Below are 19968 nucleotides of genomic sequence, written 5' to 3' on the forward strand. Positions count from 1 at the left end.
TTTCCCTACTCCTTGCTGGCAGATTTTAGCGAGAGCGCTCTTAATCCGGCAGCGTCGAGGACCGAAAATTTCATTCCTAGTTAGGTGCTTGTTCGCGCTGTGAACCGAACGAGATGCCATTGTTTTTCTTTCGTTGATTGGAAAAATTTCGGAAAATCGCGGCACCTTTTGCTCCAAGACTTATACCGTTTAATTAGCCTAGGCATGTTTCGTTGTACAGAGAAATTATTATATACGAAATTCGTTATGGAAGCGTTACCATGTGTTTCGAATTGCCTCTATTTCGCGCGCTTTTTGGTGTCGAGGTGTGGTAAAGAAAATCACGAAGCGACAGGGAATACGATGTCGAAGAAGAAATACCAGCACGAATTAATCTCGAGAATCGTAAAATAAATTCCTGTAACTTAGATTTAAGTATTATAAAATTACCACAATCAATTTCGTCCTTTATGAATTAAAAATTACATACCACTTACCTCAAGAGTGCTTTTCCTCTTCTTTTCTTCTCTCGCCGTCTCGATCGCGGTGGAAATAGTCTGGCGAATCGGATTGGAACGATAGGAATAAAAGTCAGGAACGACCGACGAACCGAATTAACACGGCTGTTATTGTTGCTCTCAATTTTATTTCAAGAATCATTTCCGCAGAAAATTACAGTAACTGCGCACGCGCGACGCCGCGCGGCGCGATAATAAGGTGATGATTAAATTAATTAAGTTTCTCCTCCCGCCGAGCAAATCACACCGTTTACAAATTCTCGTCGCCTAGATATCCGAAATTTACTACCCACGACATCCACAGAAATCGTCTGTCCGCGCAAAGCTCGCGCGTTAACCTCGTCTATCCCATCGTTCCTCATCGTCGAAAAAAAGAGGGGGAAAAAAAAAAAAAAAAGGAAGAAAAAATACGTACGAAAGAATACCATTCCGTATCATCGAGTGACTCGTCCTATCTCGTTCGATACTTTCTTAAACCTTAAGACAGGGCTCGCAAGTTGTTCATCGACGGATCAGAAGTCGTTCCGGGGCGCGCGCTCCCGATAAGATTGCCCGATTTTTCATCCCTGTCGTTCGAACTTTCGAGCGTCTGCTGAAACGCAGAAGCTTCTCAGCGGGTATTTCAATAATCCCTCGTCCCATGCATGTTGCAAGAGCGAATTGCTTTGAGAAATGCTCCACCCTCTTTGCATACGAGCATTTATTCCCGAGAAACTGTCACCGCGGAAGATGCATCTGCGAAACTTTCCACCCCTCTTCGCGTCTATCTGCTCTTTCGCGTCGAGCCCTTTTTTCTGCAAGATGGAGAGGATATAAGTTGGGAAGTTGTCGCATTCGAGGAACGCTGACCCGTAAGCTCGGCGTCCTTCAGCTCGCGAGCTGCCAGCGCGATCCTAGCCGGCAAGATCCTGCGAATAAGTCGCTTGACTGATCATCCTAACCTCTTTCCATCTCCTCCCACCTCTGACGGTCATTTCTGCAGACGGCGAGGAGACGAATGCATAAAACATTTCTCCAATTTCGATACACGTCTTCGAGCAGCTAGGTTTGGACTGGGAGTGCGAGTCGGGTCCGGGTTTGGTTGAGACCTGGGTGATTATTCCATTCGGGGGTATCGTATCGATCAGTTTGATGAGGTATGAAGGAAGGTCGTGCTTTCTGGTTGGAGTTTCGCGTCGTTTCACGTGGGTTTATCGAGGGTATAAATGCTCGTACGACGAGAGGGAGAGGCTACTCGATTTTTAGGTTAGTCTCGGTTTATACGGGGTCGATAAGATTGGTATCGGAATCATGGAGAGTTCCTTATCGACGATGAAAAGATTCCAACTTCGTTTCGCGAAAGTTCCGCGTGTGTACAGCTGGTCGAAAGTACCCCTGCGGACTTTCCACGAGAGTTATGGATTAAATACTCGTATCCTTGAAAGGAGGCGAAACGAAGTATGGTGGATTCGATTATTCGCTCTCGAGATGACCCTAAATCGTCGGCTTACAGGGGACTCGCTCTCGCTGTTTTATTATCATCATTTTACGACGTGATTCGATAGAGTGGAATACTCGAATTGACCTGAGCAGTTTCAGTTGATTGGTATTCAGAGGTATCTAATCAGTCGGAAGACTGGTATCAGTTATCGAAAATATATATAATTTTATATATCTTTGATTAATATCGTCCGTATATACTATGTTTAGGTACGTATTACAGGTTATCAGTTAACATTAAATCTACCATAGCTTGGACGACTGTTTCCCAATTTTTCATTACAAATTCTGCATTCGAATTTTCTCATAATAAATATTTATATAATAAATATTCCAATATCTACCTCCTTTTGTCTTATTAACCTCGAGAAGAGAAGATGCTTTTATCACTTGGTTTCTAAATTCAAGAAGGTAGAAGTATACGATTCAGGTAATTATACCATATTCAATTTCATTTTTCTCGAGGTAAGTAACTGACAGAGCTCCAATTATTGGATCGGTTATTCTTCCATTCGTGGTAGATTTAATGTTAAAATTATCCATGAAAGTGGAAGATACTTGGATCATATCTTCGAATAGGATCGTATAACAATTTAGAGGTATACTATTCACGCAAGTGTGTCGAATAGAATTTCTTTCCTCTCGAACAGAGGAATTCCAGGCATCTGGTTATCCATGGATTTAACTAGTCATAAAAGAAGGATCATACCTTCGAATAAGGTGAAATACTCGAAATGCAACTCGAGTCATCCATAAGTTCAACGATTTAGGTACACGAATTTTACATAACTGTACCCTGTTTTCTGCGAGAAAAGCACGAATGACAGATAAGGTCGAAAAATAGAATGGAAGGCCTCGAGTTTCGTCTTCGACGACGAATTTGATAAAAACGATATCTTCCTGCCAGCATACAGGAAGTTCGATCGAAATATATATATATGCCTGTATATATATCTATATATATATATGTATATGTATATATAATTCTTTTAACGTATAACCTTGGTGTATGTTCGCGATTTCCCTCTGGGAGGGTTTGCTTCTTCCCCGTGAAAATCGCAATGTCCTGGCCGTGTTATCGACGTCCGATCGAAGATCCGATGATCGTGCTTGTTATCCTTTCCTCTCTTCTCGTGGACGAGCTACAAGGTTCGAGTTTTATCACAGTCAGTAGCCCTTGATGTAGGCGGCGATGTGCTTCTTCTCCTCTTCCGAGAGGCCGTTCTTCAGCGTTCTACGCACTGCGAATGTCATTAATGGATACATCGTTTAAACGAAAACCGACGTCATCGACGTCACCGATGACTTGTCGATGGGTACAGGCAGTGTGTCTGATCGTGAGTTTCGAACATTTCGTGCGACGAGAGTTCTGGATCATGGTATGAGATATCTTAGCCTAACTCACGAATAGGTTGAGCATGTAGGTCTCACAGATTTTTGATTCGTGGCTCAGTATTCGGTGTGTTGATGATCAGTATCAAGTATCACGATGGTCGTGTGCGTTTTAATACTTTAGGATCTTTGTATGCCGGGAAATCATGTATAATATAAGTCTCAGTATCGTCACAGTTAAGTATCCCTAGGTTATACGGCAGTGAATGGCTCGGTACTTGGGTATCCTTATGATCATGTACTCTAATATCTTGCTACGCTTACTGTGGAAAATGTTTTTACAGCGCGGAAATTTTAGTCTTCGTACATTGTTCATATGCCTTTACTTTAGTGTTTCAATATGCAGCTCAATGTTTCGTTACACCTAGCTATCTCGTTACATCGACATACCAGATTATACGCGCGAATTTAGATATTAAAATTACTTAATAACGCGCGCAGTTGTTATATTAAATTTTTTATTAGTCCAATATATCTTTAATCTCTAAAAATTTGTATTGCATTTATTCCATTTTATATTTTTATACGTGTACTAAAAACATTTAACGAGATATGCTTTTTTTTAAATATTTCAAAAATTTGTAACTCTTTAGCTGTATATCCTATTTTAATGTATCTCAGTTTCAACTAAATTTATTAATGATTATAATTCACCGGTCGAGTGTCCCGAAGTATTTCAGTATTCGAATACTGCGAGATGATATTGTTTAATATATGGAGGTATTATAACATTATTTTGAAAAATGTATCATGGGATCCAGAATGTGTTTACACGAAATGTTCGTTTTGTGAATAGATTGGAAACAGTGCTGTACAAACAACCGAAACACGTTCATTCCAAAACAGCATTGCATGCAGCAGAATCAAAGGTGTAAGTAATAATTAAGCGGAACATTTTGCTCGATTATTTACACCGTTGGTCGAAGACATTGCAGTTTGTCGGAGATTCTATCTCGCAGCTTTTTGTTTCAAGTACCTTGCATGACACGAGCGCTTGATAGAATAAATGGCTGGCAATTAATAATACCTACGTGTCCCTGATAACAATACTCCACGGTGTTAAGATCGCAGGGACAGTTGTACATTCGCTAACAACCATTCCAGTGTTACAATTGCGCGTTTTGCTATTCGTGGAAATTCGCGAGGTCGACTCTACTTTCGAGATAAAATTTTATCTAATCAAAAATGCTTCTCTAAAATCTTAAATAATAATCTAATGTAAGTAAAAGTTAATTAATATAGGAAAACAAGTGTCCTTAAGATTTTAGGAATTAAAATAACAAAATGGGGAAACAAACATGACATTTCAGTACACGAGGTGAGGAAATTTGTCAAATTTTGTTGGACTTTTACCACTGCACTAATTAAATTCTACCATGCAATCTTAGCTAAAGAAATTTTCTACATTTACCAATATTCTTACATTTTGTAATACTGTCATTGTCGTAACGTAACATGCTTTAAATAAAACGGAAATTTCTATTGAAAAATATTAAAATCCTACCCGAGTACTATGAAAGTATTGGTCATGGAGGTTTAAACGTTTCAGACAATGATTGATCAAGCGAAAATTGATTCATCTTGTTAGTGCGAGTGACATTTATTATTAACATGACACGAACCAGCGGCTAACAGAATAAATGAACGGCTCGCACTTGCATATGTAATTATGAATGGTGGTTAATGCACTTGGAAAATTATTGCGCCCGTTGACGGACTATGAATCGAATAATTTTCAAGCTCAAAGCTGACGATTGTTATTGACGAAATGTTGCTTCGATTGCTTCGTTCTCAAATCAAATGTAGTATTATCTGCAAGAATATAGGACGATGATAGACATAAGTTGCTATCGAAGTAAATTTAAATAAATTTTCAAAATTGCTTAGGAGGACTTTGGAAGTCATTAATTACCATTGAAAAAAGAGAAAAAAATTACTTTGACACGAAAATGCCTTTGGCAGTGTATTGATTTGTCGATATTTTAAAAATTATATATAAGATATTTTCTGCGTCATTTTATATGAATTCGGGGTCGATTTCATCGCTAAAAATTTAAGATGAAAATTATATTTTTGTAATCGTGGCTTGATCGAAGGTAAAATTTTCGAACCAAGTCTGTTCCTTCAGTGACAATTTCCTTCTGTAACCAATTCAATCGACCAACAATGGCTGCTTTCACTTCTTGGATTCCCGATGCATTCCAAACACGAAATCGGAAATTCGTTTGCGGAAGTCAATCGATTCCACCGAAGACAGCGCGGCGAAATAACATGGGAACTAATCGAATAAAGAAACGAAAGGTCGAGGAAGGAATGATCGATAGAAATCTCGAGAAACGCTTCGTGTTACGTCGAATTCCAAAGATCGAATTTATTCGAGATTATTAGCAAACAGAAAACGATGTACACGCGTCGTGCTTCGGTAATTAGAGTTTAATTGCTAACTGTAAATACGAGACTCTTGTACGACACGTATACGATACAAGAATGTCTCGTGAAAGTGCGGTAGCGGCATCTTTTATTTGAAGAAACTTCGTTGAAGTTTTAACTAATAATAGCAAGAACAAGCAGGTATATTATTCTAACTCCAGAAAATGAAAAGAGAAAATATAAGTAGTTAAATAAATTTTCCTTACTTCGCTAGCAACCATGGACGCCATCTCGTAGACAGAGAAAACCAGTTATTTTATACGGCCAATTTATTTTAAAAGTATTATTAATTTGAAGAAAATTAATCTTGTAAACGATTGTGAGAAATGCAATAAAATGGATCTCGACTTTTCATAAACAAAAGTATAATTTCCTTGATCCTTTCTATTTTTCCTAAGTAGTTTCATCCTAATCCCATCCTGTTACCTACAAAGTATCGATAAAAACTTTGAAATGCGTCACGCTAAATTTCCGGAAGCAAACAACTCTCCCTGTCAGTCCAAACAAAGAATCTAAATAACTTCGGACATCGTACAAACTCGCGAACAGACCACATGAATCGCCACTAACGACCAAAGTTACACTCTGGTCCTAAATAATTCGCGTTAAACAAACAACTATAACAGGCTTTGTTTCACAGTATTGAACGGTGGTTAAAGATATGTAAACCGACAAATGTTCGCGTAATAACAAGCAGTCATAGATTAAACGAGAAACAACAAATACCTAATACGAGAAGTGTGAAAACTGTTAACAAGGTTAACACGAAATAAGCTGTAATTAAAAATAAAACAAAAAGCTTCGACAACTCGTAAAAATGAAACAAAAAACATCGGAACCTATTTCGTCATTCCTAAGTCCAAGCGCTATCAAACTAGCGCCACCTACGCCTCGAGGATGATTACACGCGCGTCACCGGTGTTCAACCATAATGGCGGACCTGCGGCCGTTCGGATTAGTCAATTTTCGCGCGCAGTTGGCTGCAAATTTAACGTGGTCCACGAATCGGCCACGTGTTTCGAGCGCCCAACGAGCACGAGGATCGCGTAGCACCGTATCGCGCGCGTCTCGACGCCTCGCGTTATTAACGAGACGCCTCCAAGCCGTGTTTATCCTGTATCGGTCCCGCGGTCGCACTCCATCTGGACTACTTAGCAAATATTTGTTGCGACGGGGCAGGAGGATCGATACCAACGAAATTACTTGCTCGCCGCTTCTTTCGGTGCAGACGCGTGGGCGTCGCGACGCGACGTAGTGGGCCGACGGTAATTCGATCGGCTAGAAGGCTGATGCAGCTGTCGCGAAGGTGCTTTCGTACTTTTGCGCGCTTTTCGGCTGTTTCTCCGGATATTTTTGATGAACGAAATTAACATTTGACAGAGGGGTGGTTTTGACAAATGAAGTGGGTCGTAGTCACAGGGAGAGAAGGATTTGGGGATTGTAATTAGACGTACACGAGTGTTGCATAATTACAAAATCTGATGAGATATATCGGAGAAGGTACAGAAGGTATTTAAAGTTTGATTGGAGAATAGTTTCATCCTTTTCGTATGAAATTCTAACTTTATGTGGACTATAACATAATCAGATTCTGATTGAGATAGTCCTCTCAAATGAAGTCATATGCTGAGCTATAAGTTATATCGCAGAGGGTATACTTTTCAGGTGAAAAATCACATGATTTTTGGACATGTCCTAGAATCTAACGGAGAGATTGCACGATTATTTCGTGAATCATTTCGAGGATAGTAAGTGTAGGCAATTAATATCAAAACACATATTCTTCGAGGGTTAACATGTTCAAAAGTGACGCGACGAAAATATCGAATTCTCCTAAACCTTACCTCGTAATTATTCTGAAAATAATTCGAACGTTCTCGTGATAGGTCAAAATAGAAGAGGACTAAATTTAATTGTCCCGTGTCGGTTCAATATTGAATCGACACATGTTTCCTGCTCAAAGGTACCTTCTACTCGACGCTAGAAATAACGGTAGTCTGAATTTAATTACCAGTTCGGAAAGTAATTAATACAGAGTCTAAAATTAATCAGGACGCGGATGTCATCCTGAAACCATGATTCGTTCGCGCATCATCATCGTCTTTGCTCTGTTTCCCGTGGAACGATCTCCTTTTCAAACGATTCGCTATTCCCTTTCGCAACGATTGCCGTAAGGATCAATCAGGACACGATGCACAAGCCGTCTTCGTAATATATTCCCTCAGGTTTGTACGTGACGCCCATTACGTAATGCACGTGCAGAATTATTTCGCGACATGATTAGGAGATGAAACCGATAGCTGCATGGACGACGCATATTAGTGTATTAAAGCTTGTACAGGTTAGAATATAATCACTGGGAGTATCCTCAAGGACGACTGATTATCGTCGTCGTGTATTTCGAAGACTGAACAATTATGCTAAACCATCGAAAATTAATTTCGTTTCGTTATGTACATAATAAATAAAATTAATACGACGCAATTCGAATGAGTAATTAATAAATAACTACGATTAAAATATGTGCTAAGTAAGTAGATTAAGTTAGCCATAAGTTCTGATCTAATCCAAACATAATCCTTCTAATTTAATCCGGAATGAATGCCCTAAGCCTGTGTAACTCGATGAAAGTGAAGACGAGCGAAAGAAAAATATTAGAATTATTAAAATAAATAAAACAATTTTTAAAAACATCGAAATAAATAAAGTTATATCTTGAATTACTTTTCCGGATTTTCGTTATCTCGAATAAAAATTTGTATAACCTATACTAGCTATGCTTTCGTCTTTTCCTTTCTCTGTAGTGATAGATTCCGTTCACGCGATTGGTTTTAAAAAACCTAATCGAACCACGTATACTGGGCAAATAAACGGATCAGCGTGTATTGCTCGCGAACTTGGTACGAAATAAAATGAATCCATATAAAAGCAAAACATTGTCCGCGGACAGTGCACCGATTTAAATAGGCCGATTTCGAACGGACAATCGATCGACTGTTAGTTTCCAGCGATTCTGTCCAGTCAGTGCGAGCCTTTCGGATAATGTTGCACAAATACGCGTAGTTGGAATGGCGAGCATGTTACATAAGGTAACCATAATCCCTCTATTGATAATGTTAAACCGTATTTACCCTAAATGGATTCATTCGCTGATAATTGCGTACATTATTTGCCTGGAAGCGCGGCATAGTTTGCGGTAAGAGATAATTCTCCTGTCTATCGACAACTTGTCCCTCCCGTTTCTCAATGTCCATCAGCATCGTGGCTCCAATGAGCATGCATTACCGTAATTTTCTATCAATGCTTCCTTCGATCGCTGTAATTCCTTCCTCGGTTTCTTCGGTCAAATGTCGATGTCTGTTTCACTTTCTAAAACTCTCATTCGATTGCGGTTTTATTCCAAATAACCTAACAGCCATTCTACATTTTTCGACAAAATAAAGCTTAATATCGTCCGATTTCTACATACCTTTTTCTTTTAATGCGATACACTAGTATTTTCTATTTCCTTTTTCTTTGCCAGGGTGGATTTTCTAAGGGTTGTGATTCTACTCTAAATACCCCATTTATAATCAGTCTTTGTATATTTTCTGGACAAAATGCGGTTTGATATCCTGTCATTTTTAAGCACAAGATACGAACTTTCTTTTTAATTTCGTTTTTGCCAGGACCGATTTCCTAAAATGCTTCTTCAACCCTATTATGTTCGATTTCCTACAATTTTCTCGTCATATAAATAAATATAAAAGATGTCATGACTGAAAAATAATAAAATGTAACGTTATACCTATCGTTCGATAATTTTTTAAAAACCCCTATACTGTATATAAAATCCTCCTTTAATGCGCTTGAAACCCCCATTATTTATTTTATTCGAGATAAATTAAAATTTCTGCTCGAACGAAATTAAAGAAAGAAAGGGAAAAGGAGGGAAAGAAACCTTATTCGCGGATGCATTGATGTCAACTGTCAGTCGATCCCTCGAAGATCGTTGCTACCCTACCCTGGCGAAGAGCTCGTTGTTAGCATGCAGTCGAGCACAGTCGAACGTTTCCACGAGTGATGCTGGAACGTGGTATCGAACGTAAAGGAACATGGAATCTTCGATGCAAAAACTTGTCCCGGTTACGAAGATTGTTTTCTCCGAACAAAGAAGCATCTCACCGCGAATCGTGTTGCACGCGAACCCCGTGATTTTTCGTGCGACCTAGCTCGTCCTGGATCTCAGTCACGAAGCCGATTCTTCGAGAGGGGGAACAAGAGGATTAACGCGTATTGCAATTATCGTTTGTTACAGTGCTCGATAGACGAACGTTATTCGAGATTAGCCGACATAGCGAATAATAGTCGAGAAGATTTTAGAAATGCCGGGAAATCTGTGCTCGATCAGAAGAAAGGTTCGTGATTGGGTCAAAATTTATACTAGAAAATTGTAAATTTAGGATAAATTTTAAATTCGATATCGAACGATCTTTTCGTACTTTTTGAACCACCTTAATTATTTTTCGTACTTCAAAATTGGTGTCAGAAAGACTAGATACGAAAGTCAAAGTTGTCACCTTTGCTGACCACACCTGTGCAGAGATATTTTTTTTTTCTATTCACTGTATTTATAAGATGAATAATTTGAATGAACAAAGAAAGATGAAATATCGAATAGTACCTTGCAGCCAAAATCAAAATTAAAATTGAAATTGAAATTGTGTCTTATATTATCCTGCTAAAACCCTTATATCGCATATATACCCTTTTATCGCATTTCTCACTAGCACACCAGGAATTACGTGTCTCCATTAAAATCTCGCGTATCATATCACTATGTACAATTCTGCTTTCCTCATTTTTCCAAATTCCTGCAGCGAACGCGAGTGAAAAGTCCCTCGCCTAATTTCACGTTCCAACGTGTATCGCATTCTTTTTGGTACACAGAACTACTAGACAACATTAGCAAACCAACTGACTACCCGAGAGACATACTCTCTCGAAATGTAGGTTGAAGTAGAACTGTTGGCATTGTCTGTGTCTGACAGGCACACCTGTAGTGCAAAGGGCTAATATATTTTCACTAGTTCATACGAAATTAATCCTGCACGAGAAAGTTAAGAGTTAGCAAAGCGGATAAAAAGCCGCGTTGCAAAACCATAGCCTAGTCTCTCTCTCTCTTTCTCTCTCTCCCGGGGCTCTACATTGTCTTCGAACTTTCATTCGAACGTCAATTAAGTAAAGCGAAGTTGATGGACGTCCGAGACCATTAGGAAACGTTTATATAAATCGCTCCGAGGGGCCCAATATGCTACTCATTAATTATATTCGAGGTTGCACGCTAGGTGGATCGATCGGAGCGTACATCGGCGAAATGAAAGCAGTTAACCGAGACACAAGACTTACGTAATTCGTGTAAGTAGCCGCGGAAACCTTTTCCGAGCTCGCCCGGCGGAAATTCGTTGAAATTCCCAGGCGTCGGTCCCCGGGGACCGATTACGAATTCATGCGAATTTCCAATTCCCATGGAACGAATAATTAAGTGGAAAGTAACCTCGAAAGAAATGAATTAATAGATGGCATCTTGTGGGGGGTAGCTTTGGTAGCCATCCAACGACTAATCCGTATTTTATCACCGACAAAATAGGAATTTCTGTGCCGCTCGTGAAAATGAAACGTTAAAATTGGATTTATTTTCTTGCGATTAATTCGCGGAAAAATTGCTTTATCTTGGTAAAATCTGTGGATTTATTTTTATGCTTCATCCCCCGAATATATTACCGGCGACATTGGTAATATTTGAACTGTATTTAGTTTTATCTTCGTTGATTAAAAATGAAAAATGAATGTGGGGTATTATACGAATAAATTGATAAAAATCTGTAATCTTTTAGATTTAAGAATATTCCCCAATGGTAAAAGTCCATCGAAAAATCCTCGAATTGGATTTGCATCGAGGGTGATAATTAAACGATAAAATAAACGAATGCGAGGATAAGATAGTTACAAATAGATGATAGAATAATTAAGGAATTCGTGAAGTTTATCTAGAGATAATTTTGAATATTTTATAATTCCACTGCAATAAAGAGTCCTCCTACATTTGCGAACCTTCCCGAGATATATTAATTCGCGAAAATCTGCTAATTATTTGCTTGTTCGAGGAATCCGCGCAGATAAGTATCCCTAACGTCGTTCGCGGCCCGTGCAAATCGAATGTCACGAAAACGTGGCCGTCAAGCGAGCCCGCTTGAATTATTCAACATTCCACTGATTTATCACTTTCCCTTTATCCGAATGCGTGACAGAAGCGCGTGCAACGTATGTAATCATTCCATGTGGCCAAAAGGAGCCACAGAAATAAGAATTCATTACCTACACCGAGATATCCCCGTGCAAATTAACATCGAATCGCTTCTCTGTCGTTTACGTTAATTTATCGTGTCTTCCGGAAGAACTTAATTACTCCGACACGAAGTCTCCGTAACCTTGTGCACATGACTAAACACAAACGTGTGACAATATTCGGAAGAAGGAAAAAAGAAAAAGAATGAAATGTCACGCAATTCGTGTCGTTGCGAACATTTAAATAAAAATTTCAATGGTGCAGTGATGATTAATGTTGAACCATTGGGCCATTTTCGAAGGCAGAGATTCTCTTCCCAACAAATTTAATTACTCTGACAGGAAAGCCACGTATCCTTGCACACGTGACTGAACACAAACGTGTGACAATATTCGGAAGAAGGAAAAGAAAAAAAAAAAAAGGAATGAAATGTCACGCAATTCGCGTTGTTGCGAATATTTAAATAAAAGTTTCAATGGTCCACCAGTGAATAAAGTTGGGTCATTGGGCCATTTTTAATGATAAAGGTGGTCTTCCAATCGCCTAATGATATTCAGAAGAAGAGAAAAAAATTAGATGCCAGGCAATTTGCATCGTTGCGAATATTCAAATTAAAATTTCGAAGGTCCACCGATGGTTAAGGATGGAGGAGCATTTTCGAGGAAGAAGATCGCTGCTCGCGACGAATTTGCAACGGCAAGGATCGCCTTTGTCAGGACAAAAGTTTGTCCGGGGTAAATGCATTCGACTTCCGCGATTCTTCCGCAAGGAAAGTTGCGGCACAAAGGCGTAGGTAACGCGTGGAAGGGGGTGAACTTTTTACTTAACCCTGGAACAAGCGACGGTGTATTCGCCTGTTCGACCTGAATCGCGGGACGATAGTTTTCGAGATGCACCGAAGTGATCTTCCTGTTACGAAACGCGAATCCGAGACTTCGAGAAGTATGCTTTTAACCTAATTCGCTGGGCAGAGTGATCGCGCCACGTTCCACCGAGTCTTGCGAACTTTTCCAACTCGCGGATGTGGATCATCGCTTGAAAACGTTCGTTCACGCGAGTTACCTGCATGACGATTTCTAAACGTCTGGTATACATAATCACTCGGGTATGAAAAACCATGCAAAACATCATTGACGCAAAATTTCGGAGGTTGACGGGTCTCGGAATCCGTGCGAGATGCGAGATAAAATAAAATTAGAAATATCTTCAATAATTCTTAGAGAACAAGGAAGCCACTATATTGATTCGAAATAAAATTAATACATTCTCTAAATATACAGAAATTCGCGTGTAAATTTCAATATTGACAAATCTGTCAAAAATATTCGAGATTCGATATGAAATTGACAATCAGTGCATTAAGATAATCTGACAAAAATTTGATTGGCTTTATTCCCACCGAGAAACGTGTCCAAGAACTACCTCGCATATCAGGACTACCGATTATATTTCATACCTTTCCGGTGCTCCAAGAGTTAATTACTATCGCGTTCCATCTACCATCGATTGGAGCAGACCTCGATATCCGGATCGAACAGCCTCGCCCGGTGTGCTGAACGGAAGCCTGCAATATCGTCATGGAGCAACAACAAAACTCGGAGTAGCCGCGAATAAATCACCGGGTCTGGCGAAGAGACGTTCCAATCAAGAGATAAAACGTCAACCTTAAAATATTGCGTCCTGCTCGCGAGCATCGCGAGACACATGCTGCAAGGGACAAGCAAAGCATGCCCAGAGACAGAAAGGAGCGAGAAGACGGCATTCCACGCGGGATGGAGAAAAAAGAGGAGACACGGGGCTGAAGAGAGGCAGAGAGGCAGAGCATAACAGAGCAGAGGAAAGGGTAGAGAAAGAAGAAAGTTGCGTTTAATCGAAAAACCAGCGAACCTTCATCGCGTCGGTCACGATCGGTAGCCCTTCAGGGTTGGTACCCTTCCGGCGTGGTGTTGTTCTCCCGGGTGCGCGACCGCTTCACTGTCAGACAGAAAAAAAGAGGAAGGGAAGAAGGCTAGGCCACCCCGTCAGCAACCACCACCGCGGTCCATACACACCTGCATACGTGCACCCACACGCGCGCACACGCGGAGGACGCGTGTTACACGGGTGCACGCGTGTGGGTGCAGGCGAGCCATCACCACACCCCTTGCTACGCCACCTTAAACTGGATAATTCGGGACAAAGAGAAGGAAATGAGCGGGAAAGGGAAACGGGGATAGAGGTTTGCCAGGGTGTAAAGCACGCCCCCCGAATTACTTGTACGCATGCTAACCCAGCGGCAATTGTTATTTTCCCCCGGGGCCGCTGGTCTCGTCCTTTTCCAAGGGGCAATCGAGACCCACTCCCTCCGGCTTATCGCGTCATTTACTTTATTTAATGCCGCCGCTTACGTATGGCGTCTCACCCCCAACACGTCAGCCGTTAATGTAACAACGCCGGTGCATTATGGGCCGGGAGGTCTGTTACACGGGTTCGTAATTCTCTGAGCTCCGCGACTGGACCAAGGGAATCAACGCGTTTTTCCACGGGTAATATATGCGCTAATGTATGCCTTCCCTGCATAATGAGATTTTCGTCCGTGTTTTCGTGTTACGGAGACGGAGGATGGAACAGGCTAAGCTCGAGAGCTTAACTCGGACACCGCTGCGTTAGGTGTGCACCCTAATGACTGCTGCTTACGGTAAATCTTTGGCTTTTTAGCTACCTTTTGAGGACGACTACCATTACCGTTTTTCGGTTTCAATTGTGGAACTGAGAATTATTTTCTCATTTCCTTCTTTCATTTATGCGTACACGCCAGATTTTACTTTTAAACAAAGGCAGGCGATATTTGATTCTGATTGTCCCTGGGAGTATTATAATTTTTAAAAATGGGCTTTCTAATGCAATATACGAGAGATGTAGTTTAAACGTTAAAGGACAAAATTGGGCCTTCTACTTGACAAGTTGAAGTCACTATTCAGCTCGAAATTTATATTTCATTAAATCCCTATTTTAGGAGAAAATTATCCCGCATAAGAAACTTCTATTTTCAATCTCTGCACGAAATAATAACTCCAATAATGTAACAATTATTTAAAAAAAAGAAGAAATGTTCTAGTAGAACACATGAAAGAAATAATTCAAGTAGAAGAAATAGAATTATCTCAGCCCATAGCCAGCAGATAAAAGTAAAAACTATCTCGAGCTCGAGCTCGAAATTTTATTGCATTAAACCCCCATTACTTTCTTCATTCTACACTCTTCATACTACAATTTCCTATTCTGTAAATTCTTCTAAAAAAAAATCATTATGTAAAATGAAAGCTTCTGTTTGATATCTCCGAACAGAATAATTATTCGAGTAAACTAACCCCATAAAAAAAAGAAAAAAAAAATGAAAAATAAACAAATAAAAGCATCATCGAGCTTATTCCAGAAACACGTGGATTTCTCATTTCCAGACCTCTCCTCGAGTCATCTGCAAATGTGTCGCATCCAATGACGGTCTAGACTGAAATATTTACCACTTGATCCGGGGATTGGCGAAGAAATATTTGCGCGAGCGGAAAAATCCAAACTGCCTGAATCTTCCATCAAAAAAAAAAAGAAAAAAAAAGAATAGAGGAGATAAAAAAAGAAAATGAAAGAAAGAACCAACAAACCCGTAAAGTGTAAATCCTAACTTTATCATGAATCGCACGAACGAGGTTCATTCTTCTGTCGATCGCTTGCAACGATGTGTGGCATAGGAATTGAAATCGTAGCCTATTTGCTTTCCTCCCGTATATCCTTTTCACGGGAAGCACGCACCACGAACTTTCCTCTATGTCGCGTGTACGTGATATCGGTCCGTGTGTACGGGGTTTTTTCTATTTTCGCGCGAAACGTATGCAATGTTTAATCGTTACGTCCTACCCTTTTGCGCCCTCGTGTACGCGCAGCAAATACCTCGTTATACGATGCAGGAAACGTTTATACGATCCGTCGGAAAAACTTGAAGCGTGTTTTCGACTCGCAAGTATTTCCCACGATATTTATTAATCAAACGGGCCGCGACGGTTCGCATGTGAAACGGAAACATCGACCGAAGTTCCCTCCGAGGCAAACGGGGGGAAAAACCTTTCATTTTGTCTTTTTCTTCGGCGACATGTTCCACGCGATTATTCAAATTTTCGCGATCTTTCTATCTGCTCTGTGGGAATTTATTTTTATTAGAAATTCGGTGCAATTCGTGTCGATTTTAATTTGCCAAGTTTAGTATCGCATTCGCGTGATAGTCGACACGAGAGTTTCGCAGTGGAAATGGGAAGAAAATTTTTGGAGGAAATGAAATCGCGGGCAATTAACGCTGTAGGGGTAAAGACACACACAGAGGCGTTAAAATGCTCGTGTCGTCGCGAAAACGTGAAATGAAAGTGATTTGAAAAATCAAGTGTATCGATTCGTTTGGTCACTTGTCCAACGAGTTTGGATAAATATCGCGATAGTGCTACACGCACTCGACTGGCAGATTATAGAGAAACCGAGCTCTTTGAGCACGAATTACGTTCATTGACTGGGACAGCGTGCACAGTTTTTCGAAAAATAACTATTTTCGCGTGCTTTTAATCTATAGAGGAATCCGAGCATCGCGAATCTCTGGCTAAAAAATTGTTGGCTAAACCCAATTATATTCTCCACGATAATAAACCGAAATTTAAATTATGTTATTTCATACTGCATCTAAGAATTTAATTTTCGATAATTTGTTATTATCGTATTTGGCCGAAAATCTGCTAGCAGAGGTGGTATAATAAAAATGGAAGAACGTAATAAAATTAAAGTATTTTATAATTCTTTTAAAGTATAACGATAAAATTCCATCGCGATGAAATAACTTTATAACTCGATGTGTAAAACTCGCAAAAATTTCGAGTATGTAAATATTAATACACAGAACGTTCCTTCGATGTATCAATATTTTAATTTCGACGTAACAAATGAACGTGAAAAAATTCCTTCGATATTTTTCCACCGCCATTCAGATAGAAGCGTTAAAAAGAAAGTTCAATATTTCTCCAATTTTTGAATTGCGCGGAGTATCATAAAGGTCCCTCTGCTAGCGTCGTTTTCAAAAAAAAAAAAGAAAGAAAAAAAGAAGAAACATAAAAAAAGAATTTCGTAATTTCACGTCATGGCCACATCGCGAAACGCGTCCACGCGATTTCACTTTTATCACAGTTATGCCCCATTTTCGCGGGGAAAATGTCACCTCGACAGGCACTTCGACATTTTATTCTCCCCTCGCTTCGCACCCCGTCCCGTCATATTTCCTCCGGCTAGAATCCCGCAAACTTTGAAAACGAGTTCTTAAAACGTCTCACAATGGGCGGAAAAAAAACACCGCATTTATCCGAGAGAATCCGGCGGATTTTCCAAACGCTGATGCGTTCGGCCATGAAAATGGCGCGACCCTAAACCGTGAATGGTCGCAATATAAAATGCAAATGACACTTCCGCCGAACCGCGGGGGCCACTCATTTTCGTGAAAAGCCGTTCAAAAAAAAAAATAAAAAAAAATAAAAAAGTAAAAAAGGAAATTGCGACACCGCAGATGTCGGTAGAAAAACTCGCGAAAAGAGCTGGTCGACCTAGATGACGCATGGTCGTGGGAATTTATTTGTTGCCAGCGCGGAAAGTGGTGCCATTTTCGCGCTTACCTTCCAACGAAAGCCTGGCGCGACTCTTACCTTGTTTCCGGGAAATTTACCGCTCCGTTTCGAACGAACACGCGTTTGCGGAAATCGTGCGAGACACGTATGTACACCGAGCGTGTTTGAGAGGAAGAAGATGGAGGAAGATCGGTGCCAATAAGGTGCTATGAAGAAGATTCAACGACGATCGAAGCTTGCACTTGTTAACCTTGTCTTCGATCGCGGGCGTTTCGAATTTCGCCTCCGGACTTCCGCTTGCAGATCGTCGCGTTTCTAGCGCGCTTTATTTATGGGCCGATTCCTCTCACGCCGTTTCGCACCGTTTCAGAAGTATCTACCAGAGGACTCCATTTGCAGGCGTATAAATTATTCCGCGGATGAAGCAAGAATAATAGAAGCCGTAACATTTTAAGGAAGCGGCAGCGTTGCTGTTTTGCGACGACTTGTCGATAACTCGCTCGTCGTGGTAGCAGACGCCTTTAGGGATTAAAAGCTTCGAGTCTCGCGATCAGTTTATTCGATTTCGATGGAAGACGAGTGCTTCTTCCCGCGATAATATAATGGCTGCTCGGTTTCCGGTTGCTGCAGTTTATCACGAAGAGGAAGAGGTAAACGAGACGAGCTTATTATCAATCGGGTTTCTGAGGAAGAAGTGCTGGAATACCGAACGAGAAAATTAACCGATATGTCGCGATTTAATTAAAAAAATTTCAAATTTTCCTATCTACCGGTATATAAGAAAATAATTCTATCCACCCGAATATCTTAGAAGACGCTATTATTTCAACGCGGGGAGAAAAATCATGGCCGATTGGCTCGTCTCGTTGGCGAAATTGCGTCGGATTAATCGGTCGTCGCGTTCCCAGGAATCACTTCTCGAACCCGGCAATTATTTATCGGCAAATATACGGCTGATCGTATCGAAATCTGCGTTTTCCGTTAGACGGCCAGGATCTGCGGGAAAACGCTTCTGAAATCCGCCGAGCGATTAATCAATCCGGCCAACAAATCGATGAAAAATGAATTCCCGCGACCGGAAGATTTCCAATCGATGAACTTGCTCATCGCGTACCATCCTTCCGCTCAATCGAACCCCATAGACAACCCCCGAAACCACCTAACACCCCGACTCGAGTATAACGACGAGAGCGAGCGTGGCTCGATGACAGTCGATGAAGAAATTCGAGAATAGTAGGTATGGTACGTCAAGGTAATCGATTTAAGAAAAGGAAGAAAATAATTTCACATCGTTTATGAACTCGTCAATACTTGCCAATGGTGCCTGAGAATAGCACGTACTCTCCGAAAGCAACCCTCATCTTCTAGAATAATTCTAGAATAATTATTCACAACGCAGAGATATTTAATCGAGAAAGAAAAATTATTTAAATAATTCCTACACGATGAACAGAGGATATTTTATAAAGATTTGTATATATGCGATTTATGACACCGCGTGAAATATCAATGAAGAATCAAGTATCGACGTCTCGTAAAGAAGTCGAAATTTATAAGGGAGGTTTATGAACGGTCGTTTCTCGAGACAGCCGAACGACAATTCGCGAGTAATTCACGGGAGATCGGTATTCGCGAACGCCATGGAGTCCTCGAAAAAATTGGCCCATAAATACGTGACGCGGTGAAAATGTATCGGCAACGAATCGATTAAACGATCTGTCTTTTGAGAAAGAATAGGTAGCTCGATCAGCGCGGAAGAAGGGAGGCTAGGTGCAGGGTGCGGGGATCACACTTACAAGACTTACGATCGGCGTGTCTGGTCCTCTTGCGCTCCCGCGGCGTCGTCCTCGTCGCTGGTGTCTTCGTGGCCGTCTTCACCAGCGATTCCAGCAACTCGTCGTCGCCGTCGGTCAGGTTCCCGTTCGTGTTCTCGTCGCGGAGCAAAGGGCCCAGCGAGGTGCGCCCTGGAACACAAATTTCGAGTCGTGTTATGATATGGATAAATTTCAAATTACGTATTTCTGAAATACGAAATTTTATTCTTGTTCGATATCGTGGAATTTATTGTGAATCAATAGGGGTAGTTATGTCGGAATAATTATTATTACGATATAATGTAATTTATATAAAATAACGGAGACAATTAATTCCATAAGAATTAATCTCACCATAAAATACTTGGTAGCTAACGTCAGGAATATTAGATAGTTAT

The 19968-nt window shown here is 40.5% G+C and overlaps 1 protein-coding gene across 2 annotated transcripts in view; it reads right to left on the minus strand.

Annotated features, from left to right (window-relative positions):
- Nucleotides 1-615: 615 nt before the first annotated feature.
- Nucleotides 616-19968, minus strand: part of Fhos (Formin homology 2 domain containing) — a 127862-nt gene continuing 108509 nt past the window's right edge. The window contains exons 18-19 of one of the 2 annotated variants that reach the window (XM_017904843.1): nucleotides 14014-14100; nucleotides 3141-3217 (exon numbers count right to left, since the gene is read on the minus strand). In XM_017904843.1, the coding sequence (XP_017760332.1) occupies nucleotides 14045-14100 (56 nt within the window). In that variant the 3' untranslated portion in view covers nucleotides 3141-3217; nucleotides 14014-14044. Of the gene's footprint in view, nucleotides 3218-14013; nucleotides 14101-19968 lie in introns of both variants that reach the window. The other variant, XM_017904842.1, reaches the window with a different exon arrangement.

Source organism: Eufriesea mexicana, unplaced genomic scaffold, assembly GCF_001483705.2.
Source record: "Eufriesea mexicana isolate 0111107269 unplaced genomic scaffold, ASM148370v2 scaffold3460, whole genome shotgun sequence".
NCBI classification, from domain to species: domain Eukaryota; kingdom Metazoa; phylum Arthropoda; class Insecta; order Hymenoptera; family Apidae; genus Eufriesea; species Eufriesea mexicana.